The sequence below is a fragment of the Lemur catta genome, chromosome 6 (genome assembly GCF_020740605.2).
Source record: "Lemur catta isolate mLemCat1 chromosome 6, mLemCat1.pri, whole genome shotgun sequence".
Lineage (NCBI taxonomy): Eukaryota > Metazoa > Chordata > Mammalia > Primates > Lemuridae > Lemur > Lemur catta.
In genome coordinates, this window is record NC_059133.1 from 80,146,772 (window position 1) to 80,159,622 (window position 12,851).

Below are 12,851 nucleotides of genomic sequence, written 5' to 3' on the forward strand. Positions count from 1 at the left end.
TTCAAAATTAAACATTTAGTGAGTAAATGTAGATTAGAAGGCGCATGGTACATCTGATCCTAGACGATAGGGTACATGGTCAGGTATAGTGAGAGAGGAGATCCAAAGATAGTCCTGCCTATACATGGTGAGGTACCAGATTACAGTTCAAAATGTCTTCTAGGATATAACAATTCCATAATTTTCTTTTGCTCAGATATTTTCAAACATGTCTTCCAGTGCTAAAAATCAGTTTCCCATTTTTCAAAGTAAACATTTCCTCTGTAACCAAAAGCAACACTTTGAAAAATATTGTTGCATTCAGTTTATCTGGATGGTCTGCAAAACAGAATTAACAGTGATTGCATCTTAGAGAGGAACTGGGTGGCTCAAAGATACAAGTGAGGGCAACAAAATTTGGGTGCCTTTTTGAATTATGCTCAAATGCATGTTTTGCATACTCAAATATACACAAAATTTTTAACGTAATTTTATGTTTTTTTTTAGTTTAAATATTCCTCTCTACCAAGCCCATTCCCCACGCACCTTTACTCCCCAATTCAAAGAATATTCATTTCTCATCAATTCTGTGATCAGGTCTCTTTTAGACTCATGAGCACAGTTACTAAGACACTTTACCCATTCATATCTGTCGATTGCATTAGCAAGCTATAATGCAGTTTGAAACACTTTTACACAATTATGCCTTATTAGAAACAATTTGACTGTATGAAATGTGCCTTTTATGTTAATCTATGTAATTATCAACTTAGTTGAGGAGCTTAAATTATGGTATGCTTTTCCTGAGAGAAGAGATACAGGAAAGTGTCACAGATATTTGCACTTGACAAGAAAGTTTATGCAAAAGAACTTAAGGCAGATATTTACACCAAATGTACTGTCATTATTTTCCATAAATGCATTAAGATGCATATAAAATATTATCTTTATTTCATATAAAATGCATATAAAATATTATCTTTATGGTTTTAAACATTTCTCTCTGTTATAGGATATAATCAGTTTCTGTGAATTTTTCTTGTGCTGTTACTCTGTGGCAGTAAGTGTGCAGAGACCCAGACGTATGAGCCAGGGAACACACAGAAAACAAAGTATTTACTCATGAAAACCAACTTGTTTTGTTTAATCATAACAAAACAGGTTGACAACACTCCCCAGCAATATTCAGAATTTACAATTTTAGTGTAACACAGTTGATTCTCACGTTTCCAAGGGCAATCAAGATCAAAGGTTCTTTAAGAGAAAAGTGTCCCCATTTTAGTCTGTGTTTTATCTTCAAAGAAGTCATCTTCATCTTTGCAAAGATCAGTCAAATTGCAAGACCACAGTCAGTTACCATAGCTGGATGAGCCTGATTGTTAATGCATTAGCACACTGCCTCGTGAGAATCCTCCGGAAACCACATGGGCCTGGGGTGACCACTAGACTGTAGATGTCTCAGGAGCAGGCTCTGTGACTTGGGCGCTCTCCCGGGTTCCCCACAAAGCCCACTGTGTTTGCTCGCAGTGGGCGATCAGCGAAGTCACTGACTGGCTGCCCGACCGGTGAGTCTCTGCCAGAAGCAGCAGTATCTCATTACAAAAGAGCAAAGGGAAGAAAGATTCTAAATCAGCTGAGACAAATTTCTGCCTAGGATACCCTGGTGTGGTGAGAGTCACAGGGTAAATTCAGGACAAAATCAGGGAACTTGAGCTGATCAGCTGAGTGGGCGCATGGATAATTCCATTTCCTGGGGGAAATTTGTAGGGAAAATTTAGCAGTTGGGGAACTAGCAGACTAGCTTACTAGCATTTGTAGGCTATCTTTCCCTATAAATAAATGATGCTTTGGTGTGCTGAAGTAATAAAAAGTTAGAGCTGCCCTGATGTGGTAGGGGCCAAGTTAGGGATATGGGTGGAGAGGAGAAATTAGGACACAGTAATAAAACCTAATGGAAACTATAGGCTCCTGTGGGGTTTTCATAGATAATAAATGTATATTTAATTATACTTGTATGATATTTCTGATTTGTGATAATTTTGAAGTCTTACTATATGTGAGACATCAAGGTTACAAACTTTTTATACATTACTTACTTCTTTTAGTCCTTAGTATTCAATAAAAGAGCAAAAATCATTATCCTCATTTTGTATAATGGGTAAACTGAGGCCAAGCAAATGAATTAATTGTCTGATGTCCCACAGGCAGAAAGCTATGGGATTTGGATTTGCAATGGCTGTATTTTCCATTGTAAACAGTCATAAGGCATTATGGCCAAGGAAAGCAACTGGAGCAGGGTGGTGTTTTAGAGGTGGGATTGGCTAGTTATTTCCACCCTCAGAAAAACATCACCTGTACTCTTCCTCTTGGCTGAACTGGGATGGTGGGCAATCATTGCACTTCTTTGGATGACGAATCCTTACATCTTCACAGGTAATCAACCTATGCTTTGGCCATGTACACAAAAGTCAGACATGCATTGATTTAGGTGAATAATACATTGCCATGAATGTGCTATTATAATTTAGATTTGGGGGGGGAAATAAGAAAAACACAAGCAAATATATTAATTCCTCCCCTGTCTCTTGAGGTTTATGGGTATGCAGAGAATACTGTAGGCTCTGTGTCTTCTAGTGTACCACACTCTCGTGAGTCTAACGTCAAGTCCAATACTCCCTGTCTTACCATCTCAAAAATATTTCAAATGGAATAAAAACATTTTAGTTACCTTCTCTTTCCTCTCATAGATCATTGACCTCTCTAGGCTGACGTTTTCTTCTTCTAAAACAGGACTAGTTTTTGTGACAGCATTTTGAAGATGCTGGTGGTTAATTAGTCATCTAATATCTATTAAAAGGGAGAGGTGGTAAAAACAGTTATTTGTGAATTGAGCCAGAATGACTAAAGTTCCTATTTGTGTCATTATCACCGACAATTTAAAAGCATGTAAATAATTCTAAAAGTGGTTGTTCTTGTTTCTCTAGATGCAACCTTCCTCCTTTGTCAAGTGAATACACTAAAGATGTTGGATCCAAAAGTCATTTAGTGACCGCGAATCCCAGCATAATTCGGCAAAGGTAGGAGTTGGTTGTAAGGAACTAGGAGGAAGGCTTTTGAAGTATTTAGCATCTGAAAGGCAGTAAGCATAATTCAGTTTGGGAAAGGAAGAGGAAAACCATCTGGACTGGCAGGAAGGATGGAGGGGAACTGTAAATAAACGAGGTAGAATTATGGGAATCCAAACAAAATTTTATGTTTCCTCTGGGATTCTGTTTCTTGCCTTTAGAGATGGTAGAAATAACATGAGAACCAATTGTTTTGCTCAAAGAACAAGGCAATATTCTGCTTACTCATTACTACTACTTTCCAGTTTATTGGCTTCAGTCTTAATTTATTGACTGGCAACTATGAGCTGAATTAATATCAGGAATAAAAACAAAGAAATGACCAATCTACTGTACATACGTGAGTCAAAATAGCAATATTGCCAGAATGTACAAGAATGTGTGGTTATACTATGTTATATTCAATCAGATATGGGAAAGCAGATGGAAAGTTCTTGTTTTAGTATCAATTCCAGAAATCGTGGAATTCCTTGGAATTCCAAGCAATTCCAATCTTGGAAGCCGCTATGGTAGCTTCTGGGGGGCCAGTGTCTGGTTAACGAAGCCCATCAGTGAACCATCAGCTGTTTCTCCAAAGACTGTTCATTGTAGAGAATGAGTCAGTCTCTGAGGAAAGAGGAATCAAACATTGTCTTTAGACCCTCCTGTGTACCTAGGAATTAAGAGTGAAATATCCAGATGTTTGGGCCCAGGCACTTGTCATCTAAGGAAGTCCTATCCAAGTGAACAGCATGTGTGTGTGTCACTCTATACACAACACAGCGCTACTTGTTTTGGTTCATAAGTGTTCCCATAAAATAGATAACTAGAAATGCAATCAAACAATTTTTAATTTTGAGAGATACTGTGAAATTACCCTCCCAAAATGTACCATTTACTTTCTCTTTGGTAATGGATAAGATTGCCTATTTCCTCATATCAAAAACAACATTATGCATTGTTAATCTTTTAAGGTTTCAGGAGTATGTTGAGTGAAAAATGATAAATTAATTTTTACTTATTTGCATGTTTTCTGAATATAAGAAGGGCTGAGTGGGTATTGATTATTAGTGTTTCTTCTGTGCATTGCCTCTGTATTTTTTGCCTATTCTTTGCTTTCATTTAAAGAATGTTTTTCTGTTGATTTATAGGAACTGTTTATATTAGGGATATTAGGTCTTTGTTTGTTATATATGTAGCAAATATTTTTTTCTAGTCTGTCACATATATTTTAACTTTCATCCTATTGGAGTTTAAAATTTTTTTATGCACTGAGATTTGTTAGTCTTTTCCTTTATGGCTTCTTTTATAAAAATAAACTTTCTTTGGGCAATCTTCTTTACCCTGCCCCTCCTCCTCCATCAAAAAATATCCTATATTTGTTTAGTGCATTTATAGCTTTATTTTTAATATTTAAGAAATGTAATCCATGTGAAAGTATTTACTTTTTATTTTTATAATAATAATTTTATTGTTTTTCAACAAAAATATATGTTCATTGTAAGAAATTAAATAGAAGAGACAAGTACAAAGAAGACATAAAAGAACACTCACTGAAATATTTTCTTTGATTAATTAAAAATTTTAAAAAATACTTACAGATTCATAGGAAATTACAAAACACAAAAAAACACAAGAAGGTCCTGTGTATTCTTTACCCAGTTTCCCCCAAAGGTTACATCTTTCATAAACATAGTTTGGTACTTTGACTATTATTTTGATTTAGGAATAAAATAACTTTTAAGAAGAAACACATGCTTCTGTGGAGAGGAATGAAACATTAAGCGTATTATATCTAGGAGCAGAAGATTCTGTTTTTCTACCCAAATATATAGAGTTGGTGTAAGGTTTAAAATGAAATGTGAAAAGGAATATTTAGGGCAAGATTGAGAACAAGATGTTAGAGAGAGAGGGAGGGAAGGAATGAGGAAGGGAAAAAGAAAGAAAGAGATTGTGTTTTTGAGGAAAAAATATAACTACAAATGGACAAAGGACAGGGTCAAACATTAAATATTGAAGAGGAAAGTGAACCTGTCAGTTAAGACTTATGTTCAGTATGAAGAAAAATTCATGGACAAGCAAGAATCATTATTATAAATATTGGTAAGCATTTATTTAACATTTCTATGTGCCAGGTTCTGTGTACTTTATATACACTGCCACACTTAATCCTTAAAACAATCCTCTAGGTGGAAACTATTTTAATTTATGTACTTTACAGAAGAAGAAACCTGTGATGTGTAAGTCGCAGAACCTGCTCATACTCGCAGCTCCTAATAAGCGGTCTGAGACGTTACTCAGACTTCTCTTATTCCAAAGCCCATGGTCTTCATCAGTGACCATCTCGGAAAGGAAAAAACTCAGATCATTTTTTCCTCTGCTCTCGCACCACCACAACAATCGAAACAGAAGACTTCTGTGACCAAGTATGTGTAGATTTCTCCCTACACACCAAGCAAGCAGCCGGTTCTGCAGTGGACACCAGCTGGGTGTCCCCCAATTCAATTCCGATACATCTACCTGGAGACGGTGTCAGATCCCACAGGGTGAGGGCTCAGTCCCATAGGATAGTCCTCCCTCCCACACAGCCACAAGTCCAGGCTGCTGGAACTTCTGACTGACTGGCTTCAAGTTAGGGATCCCATGACTCCCTCTTTGGGTTCCATTAATTTGCTAGGGAGGCTCGCAGAACTCAGGGAAACACTTAACATTTACTGGTTTATTATAAAGGATATTACAAAGGATACAGATGAAGAGATGCGTTTGACAAGGCATGGGGAAGAGGTGTGGAGCTTCCATGCCCTGCCTGGGTCCAGCACCCTCCAGGAACCTCAGCTATGTGGAAGGAAGCTCTTTGAACCCAGTCCTTTCAGATTTTTATGGAGGCTTCATTATACAGGCATGAAAACCACTGGCCATTGCTGATCAATTCAACCTTCAGCCTCTCTCCCTTCCCTGGAGGTCTGAGGGATGGGGCTGAAAGATGCTGCCACATTAATAGGATCTCATTTAATCATTAATAATTGGTCTAGTCTGTCATATTGCATGGATATTTCCCAGGGAGACCACTCGGGTTTGCAGGTTTCCATTCAGTCTTGTTGGGTTCGAAAAGCAGGAGTGGAATCAGCAAACATATAACTTCATCCTTTGGGCATCTGGTATAATTGTGCTAAGAGATAATATTCTCTTGCCCTGAGCCTCTCTGGAGGTGTTAATACAATATTGGATTTCCCTTGTTGCTTAACCAACTTATTCATTTCTTTACCTTCGGCTGTTACTTCTCCTTTTCTCCATTTGTTTCTTACTTTTGCCCAAACATTTTTACTTTTGGAAGGGACATTAGATACAGGAGTTGTGCTGGTCCAGGTTGCTGGCAACAGTACTAGTCTAGCACGTGTCTCCCCCAATCCACTCCTACTCATATAGGGTGGAGTTACATAGGTAGGTACACAACCAGTGGGCTGTCCCAGCCATTGGACAACACAGTGGCATGTACTGTTAGCCCTAACTTTGCCAGATGGGGTGAAGGCACAATCCACCCTAGTAGCAGGCCTTCAGGAATTCTGACATGGAGGTCTCTTGCTAGAGTCTCTTGCTTAGGAACCATCTCTGCTTCTAGCACCATCCTCCCCGAGCCCCTCTTACCCAGAAACCCCAGCAGGATGGAGGAATCTATCCAGTGGGGACCCTCGCTTAGCCCCTCTCATGTTGAGTGTGAGCACACACTCATGGAGGCATGTAAGCCAGCCTCTCATGCCTTTATCTCCCCTTGCTTTAGATAGCAAATGTTTCAACTACCCATTCTAATTTTCTATTAAACCATTTCTCTAAGGATGGTGTGTAACACGACATGTCTATTTGACATGGTATTTCTTTGTCCACTGTTGGATGTTATGGGCTGTAAAGTGCATCCCTTGGTCTGAAGAAATGTAACCTGGAGGCGCAAATTGGTATAGTATCTTCTGCTTTAATCTTTTAATAGGGCTTTGGGTGTTGGTCTCTACCACCGGGTATGTAAAGCCAAGTTCGGGATAAATATCTATTCCTGTCAGGAGCTGTTTATGGACCCCCAAGGCTACTGGTGTGGGTCCAGTGTAATCCCCTTGCTGGCTATGTGTGGGGCCCTCTCCCCAGGGATCTTACCCATAACCATCTGCAGTCTCTCTCTCTCTCTCTCTCTCTTTCTCTTGTTGACAGAACAGTTCTTGTTGGTGTTTTGTGCCGCAAAGGGTGCAAGAAGAACATGTCTACATTCAGCCCATCTCTGCATGGCTGCAGCTCCTCCAAGTCCACTCATTTTGGGGACCTTTTAAGATTGGGGGGCCAGTGAAGGGGTCTCATTGGCCCCTCCAGTCTTCCACAGTGTTGTGCCAGTCCCATCAATGTCTGCCATGTTCATCCCATGTTTCAATAACCATCTAAAAATTTCCACCCTGCTGAGAAAAGTCCCATGACTCTCCGCTTTGTCTCTCCCCATTTTCTTTTTAATCACTTTAATCTCCTTGGTATCAGTGAGAACCATCTGTGGAAGTTGAGATAGCAAGTTAGATAAGATTTCCTGAACTGTTGTTTGATTTTGTTGGAGCAATATCACATGGGGCACCCATGAAGAAGGGGCTCCCTTGATCCCCATAACCTGGGTAATGGGCACATTCAGTGGGTAACTATCCCAGTCATCGTAAAGCCAGTCTCACGTGGTTTGCCTATGAAGCCTATCAGCTGCTTCATCTGGGGTACTCCACTTGGCACCTACTGGGGGAGTTAAGCAGTCCCCCTTCTCTGGGTAAACAGACCTTACAGTGGCTTTTGTCCAATCCTCCAGGCTGGCTGTTCACTTGAGAAGAACCTCCTGTGTGTCTGGATCACGTATAGCCATCTGCGATCACTCAGTGGTGAACTATGAGTCCTGCATCAACCCAGACATGTTCCTCCACTCTGCAGCTTTTAAACCCAAAGACACTGCTCCTGCCTTACATACTCTCACAGTCTATTTTAGCAAAGATTTCTCAGGGAGCTCATATGATACCATCCACAAAATGAGACAATTTCTTCACACCATACCCTCTAGTTTTGATAGTCTATTGGTTTTACTCTTCCCTCACAGTGACTGACTTCTTGGTGAGCAGAGTTCATAGAGGTACTTTCTGTTGTCCAGGCATAATTTCCCCTTTGTGGGTGGCTTTGAGGCTAGTAGTCTGAGCGCAGACAGACCAAAAACTGAGCTTGGTCTGGCCTCAAGGCCTGACCCAGCACTCTCTTTTGCTTTCATTTTAGCTATTAAATATAGCAATAATGACAGAATCTTGTGTTTAGAATGTTTCTCATTATGTTGGATTTCCTTGTGTGTCCATTGAACCAGCTGCCCAGGAGTGGGGTTTGTCACCATCTCTGAATTCCATTGGTAACTTTTACCTTTAGTAACTGAACACAGCACAGCTGCACTTTTATACCATGGGTGACCACATGGCCACCCAGGAATCAAAGGTTCCTCATTCCCTACCCTTTTATTCTTTCTCTTCCGAAACCACATGTGTCCGTGAGCCAGGGCTGCTCTAGCAAATCTAATGCACTGACACTAATTGTGAGTCAGTGGGAAAAACCACTCTCAAAGTGTGTTTTTCCTTTGCTCTCACACCACAACAACATCAACACGGAAGACTTGTGTGACCAAATGTGTGGGGGTTTCTTCCCACACACCAAGCAAGCAATCGGTTCTGTGGTGGACACCAGCTGGCTGTCCTCTAATTCAATTCTGACACTATCTACCCAGAGATCCCATAGACTGAGGACTCAGTTCCACAAGACAGCCCTTCTCTTCCCACCAGTTGCAAGTCTGGGTCCCTGGAACTTCTGACCGCTCAGCTGCAAGTTGGAGTTCCCATGACCCCTTCTTTAGGTTCAATTAATTGCTAGAGCAGCTCACAGAACTCAGGGAAACACATCTACTGGTTTATTATAAAGGATGTTACAAAGTATACAGATGAAGAGATGCATAGGGCAAGTTATGAGGGAAGGAGCATGGAGAACCCTCCAGGAACCTCCACATACTCAGCTATCCAGGAGCTCCCAAACCCTGTCCTTTCAGGCTTTTATGGAGGCTTCGGTGAGGAGGCATAATTGATTAAACCATTGGCCAGTGGCCACTGGTGATCAACCTAACCTTCAGCTCCTTTCTCCTCCTCACCAGCAGCCACAGGGTGGAGGCTGAAAGTCCCAGCCCTCTAATCCTGCCTTGGTCTTTCTGGTGACCAGCCCCCATCCTAAAGCTGCCTAGGGGCTGCCAATCATCAATCAATCATTAGAGCACAAAAAAATGTCACTATGGAGTTTCTAAAAAAATTAGGAGTTATATGCCAGGAAACAGAGATCAAAGACCAAACATATATTCTACGATATCACACTGTCACACCCTTTGATCTTCCCAGTGATCTATGTATTACACAAGGAGAGAGTAGAGTTTTCACAGGTGATAAATCATTTGGGAAAAGTGATTGAAAGTTTCTTTGTTTTTAAAAAGGTATGCAATGTTACAAAGTTTCCATTCAAATCAACATGCATACAGCAATTCCATTTTGTGAAATAAGAAAAATAGTTTTATTTACACTAGAAATGAAATCTTTTTGAATTTCCATTTCATTGTAGAAGAAGGCAGTTAGCATCAAATAATGTGATACACTTGATAATTAAAGAAGAAAGCAAGTCTTCTGTGGAAAAAATTATGAAATTTTATTGAGAGACATTTTAGACAACCTAGTTAGATGTACTAAATATAACATGACCATGATTGAAAAATTCAGTATTGTAAAGGCATAGGTCTCCCCAGACCGATCCATAGATTCATTGAAATTCCAATACAAACCCTAACAGTGCATACATGTGTTTGTGTGTGTAAAACTTGATAAGTTGATTTTAAAAGTTATGTAGAAATGCAAAGAGTCAAGAATGGCAAAGAAGCTCTTGAAGAAAAAAATGATTGGAAGGGTTGCTCTATCAGATGTTAAGATATTATAAAGCTATTAAAATTAAGGTAATGTGGCTTTCATACAGGGATAAACCAATTGACTGGTGAAGCAGAATAGGATGCCCCCAAATACTAATAATTCCATATATAGACATGTATATATACATATATGATCGATGTCATATTGTAGATCAGTGAGAAAAGGATAAACTTTTCAAAAATGATGTTGGGAATAATTAGGTACCTATAGTGGAAAAAGTTAAATTAGACCTCTACTTCATAACTTATACCAAAATATATTTTCAGGTGGTTAAGAGCTAACTTTTAAAAGAAAAACAAGGAAACTTGTAGAAGATTACGTAGGCCTTGTGATTTCTTAAACAAAAACCAAACATTGAGAAAAGATTGATAAGTTTGACTTTATTAAAAATAGTAACTTTTATTCATAAAAAGACATGACAAAAAATAGGGCAGATATAACCACATTGTAGAAGAAGGCAATTAACAAAAGACTCATATGCAGAATATGTGAAGAACACCTTTATATGTAATTTAGAAAGAAATTAAGAAGAAAAACAGACAACCTTGTAGGAAAGTAAATCAAAGTGTTGAACTAGTACTTCAAAGAAGAGTAAGTCCAAATAGCCAATAAACAAATGAAAATATGTTCTATCTCATTCAGAAAAATGCAACTAAAAACCCTAATGAAACATGTGCCCGTGATCCCAGTTCAAGTTCAGCCTCCACAACATAGCAAGAGCCCATCTCTAAAACAAAGGAACAGACAAGCAAACAAAAACCCTAATGAGATATATCATTACCTCCATCAGATTGGCAAAAATTATACCAACCATTGGTGAGGCTGTGATGTAAGAGAAACTATCATATTAAATATATACTGGTTGGGGGTAAATATGGTTATAACTACTTTGAAATGCATTTTGATGCACATACCCTATGCTCTAGCAGTTCCGTTCCTAGGTATATATCCTAGAGAAAAACAGAATTAATTATAAAGGAGAAATGTTTCATAATTGTAGTAGCTAAAAAACGAAAAATACTTGAAAGTGCATCAGTGGTGGAATGAATCGATATTAATAAAGTGGGATATGTTCACACCATGGAATGCTTCATAGCAATGAACTACACACACACAGGAAAACGGATGAATTTTTCCAAGTGAATGTTGAGAAAAAGAAGTGAGTCAAAAAATACAGGAATATTCCATATGAAGTTAAAAACAAGACCAATTAACAATATGGTTTAGGGACATTGACATAGTAAGTAAAACTAAAGAACAGCAAGTGGTCACTTCTCAGGGTGGGAAGAGCGCCGGGTTCAGGTGTGGAATAATGGGGACATCCAGATTGCTGGGTGTGATCTTCTTCTTGACCTGGCTGCTGTAACATGCATATACACTTCTTAATTATTCCTTAAGCTGCACATATTTGTTAGATGCACTCTTCTGTATACATACTTTACAACAAAGTAAGGAAAAGTATCCTAAGAAATGGATGACTATAAAACTTATACTTAATTTCAGAGGTTCTCAGTTGTCTTTTTTTAACAAAATTGAGTTCCAAAGACACATACTGGAATATATGTTCTATGTAGAAGGGACCTCAGTGTCTTGAACGTAAGGATTGATAAGAAGACTTGAATAGAAATACAGTTAAAACTTTATCAGTGCCACTATCAATGATGTAAAGTTCTGTGTCAAAATTGGAACACAGACAATGTTTTGACCCAAGAATGATCAACTTTTAATTTTATAGAAGGGATCAAACAGATATCAAGTGCTGGAAGCTTTTGGTTAAATATAGCTTATACTACATTCATAGCCTCTTCTTTTTTTTTTTTTTTTTTTTTTTTTTTTTTGAGACAGAGTGTCACTTTGTTGCCCGGGCTAGAGTGAGTGCCGTGGCATCAGCCTAGCTCACAGCAACCTCAAACTCCTGGGCTTAAGCGATCCTACTACCTCAGCCTCCCTAGTAGCTGGGACTACAGGCATGAGCCACCATGCCCGGCTAATTTTTTTTTGTATATATATTTTTTAGTTGGCCAGATAATTTCTTTCTATTTTTAGTAGAGACGGGGTCTCACTCTTGCTCAGGCTGGTCTCGAACTCCTGACCTCGAGCGATCCACCCGCCTCGGCCTCCCAGAGCTAGGATTACAGGCGTGAGCCACCGCGCCCGGCCCATAGCCTCTTCTTCCAAGCGGCTAGCAGTATATGCAGTCAGGGTGGTTTAAAAAGCGCAAACACTTATATATAAAAATTAAAATATAGATGATAGTATTATTCTAGAATGGCACACTAAAATGGAAGAAATAAAATTGAAATGGGAAAGGCAGTATGTATTTCTATAGTAGAAGGTTATCTCATTTATATTAGATGTTTTATTCATATCCTACAGCCTTCTCTCAAAGCTGTGCAAACCCAACACATCAGCAGTTGTCTTTGCCACGTGACTAAAAATTAAATTCATTGGGCAAAGACGTGCGGTAGAAATGCTAAGTACTGCTCATTTTCATAGCTGTCTTCCAAAACCTCGATTTTCATAAAAATATTCTATTGAGAGTTATAAGCACTGTGAGTTTTCATCATAAAATTCTCTCAGAAAATATCAGTAACAGCATAAAACAGGTTTGTGAAAAATTAAATATATATTAGAAGCACACATAATTATGATAACAACAGTAAAGCTAGAGAAAGTAATATTTATTGTTGTATCTAAAAGACATTCTCAGTAAGCAGGAGCTTTGCCATATCCCAAGGAGCCTTTGTTTGGATATTTTGTTTCAAGT

General features: G+C 38.8%; 1 protein-coding gene across 1 annotated transcript in view; it reads left to right on the forward strand.

The window, feature by feature from the left end:
- The window catches only part of ST8SIA1 (ST8 alpha-N-acetyl-neuraminide alpha-2,8-sialyltransferase 1), a 150,622-nt gene that overhangs the window by 88,622 nt on the left and 49,149 nt on the right, over window positions 1–12,851 (forward strand). The window contains exon 4 of the mRNA XM_045554213.1: window positions 2,964–3,056. Coding sequence (XP_045410169.1) covers window positions 2,964–3,056 — 93 coding nt within the window. The remainder of the gene's footprint in view (window positions 1–2,963; window positions 3,057–12,851) is intronic.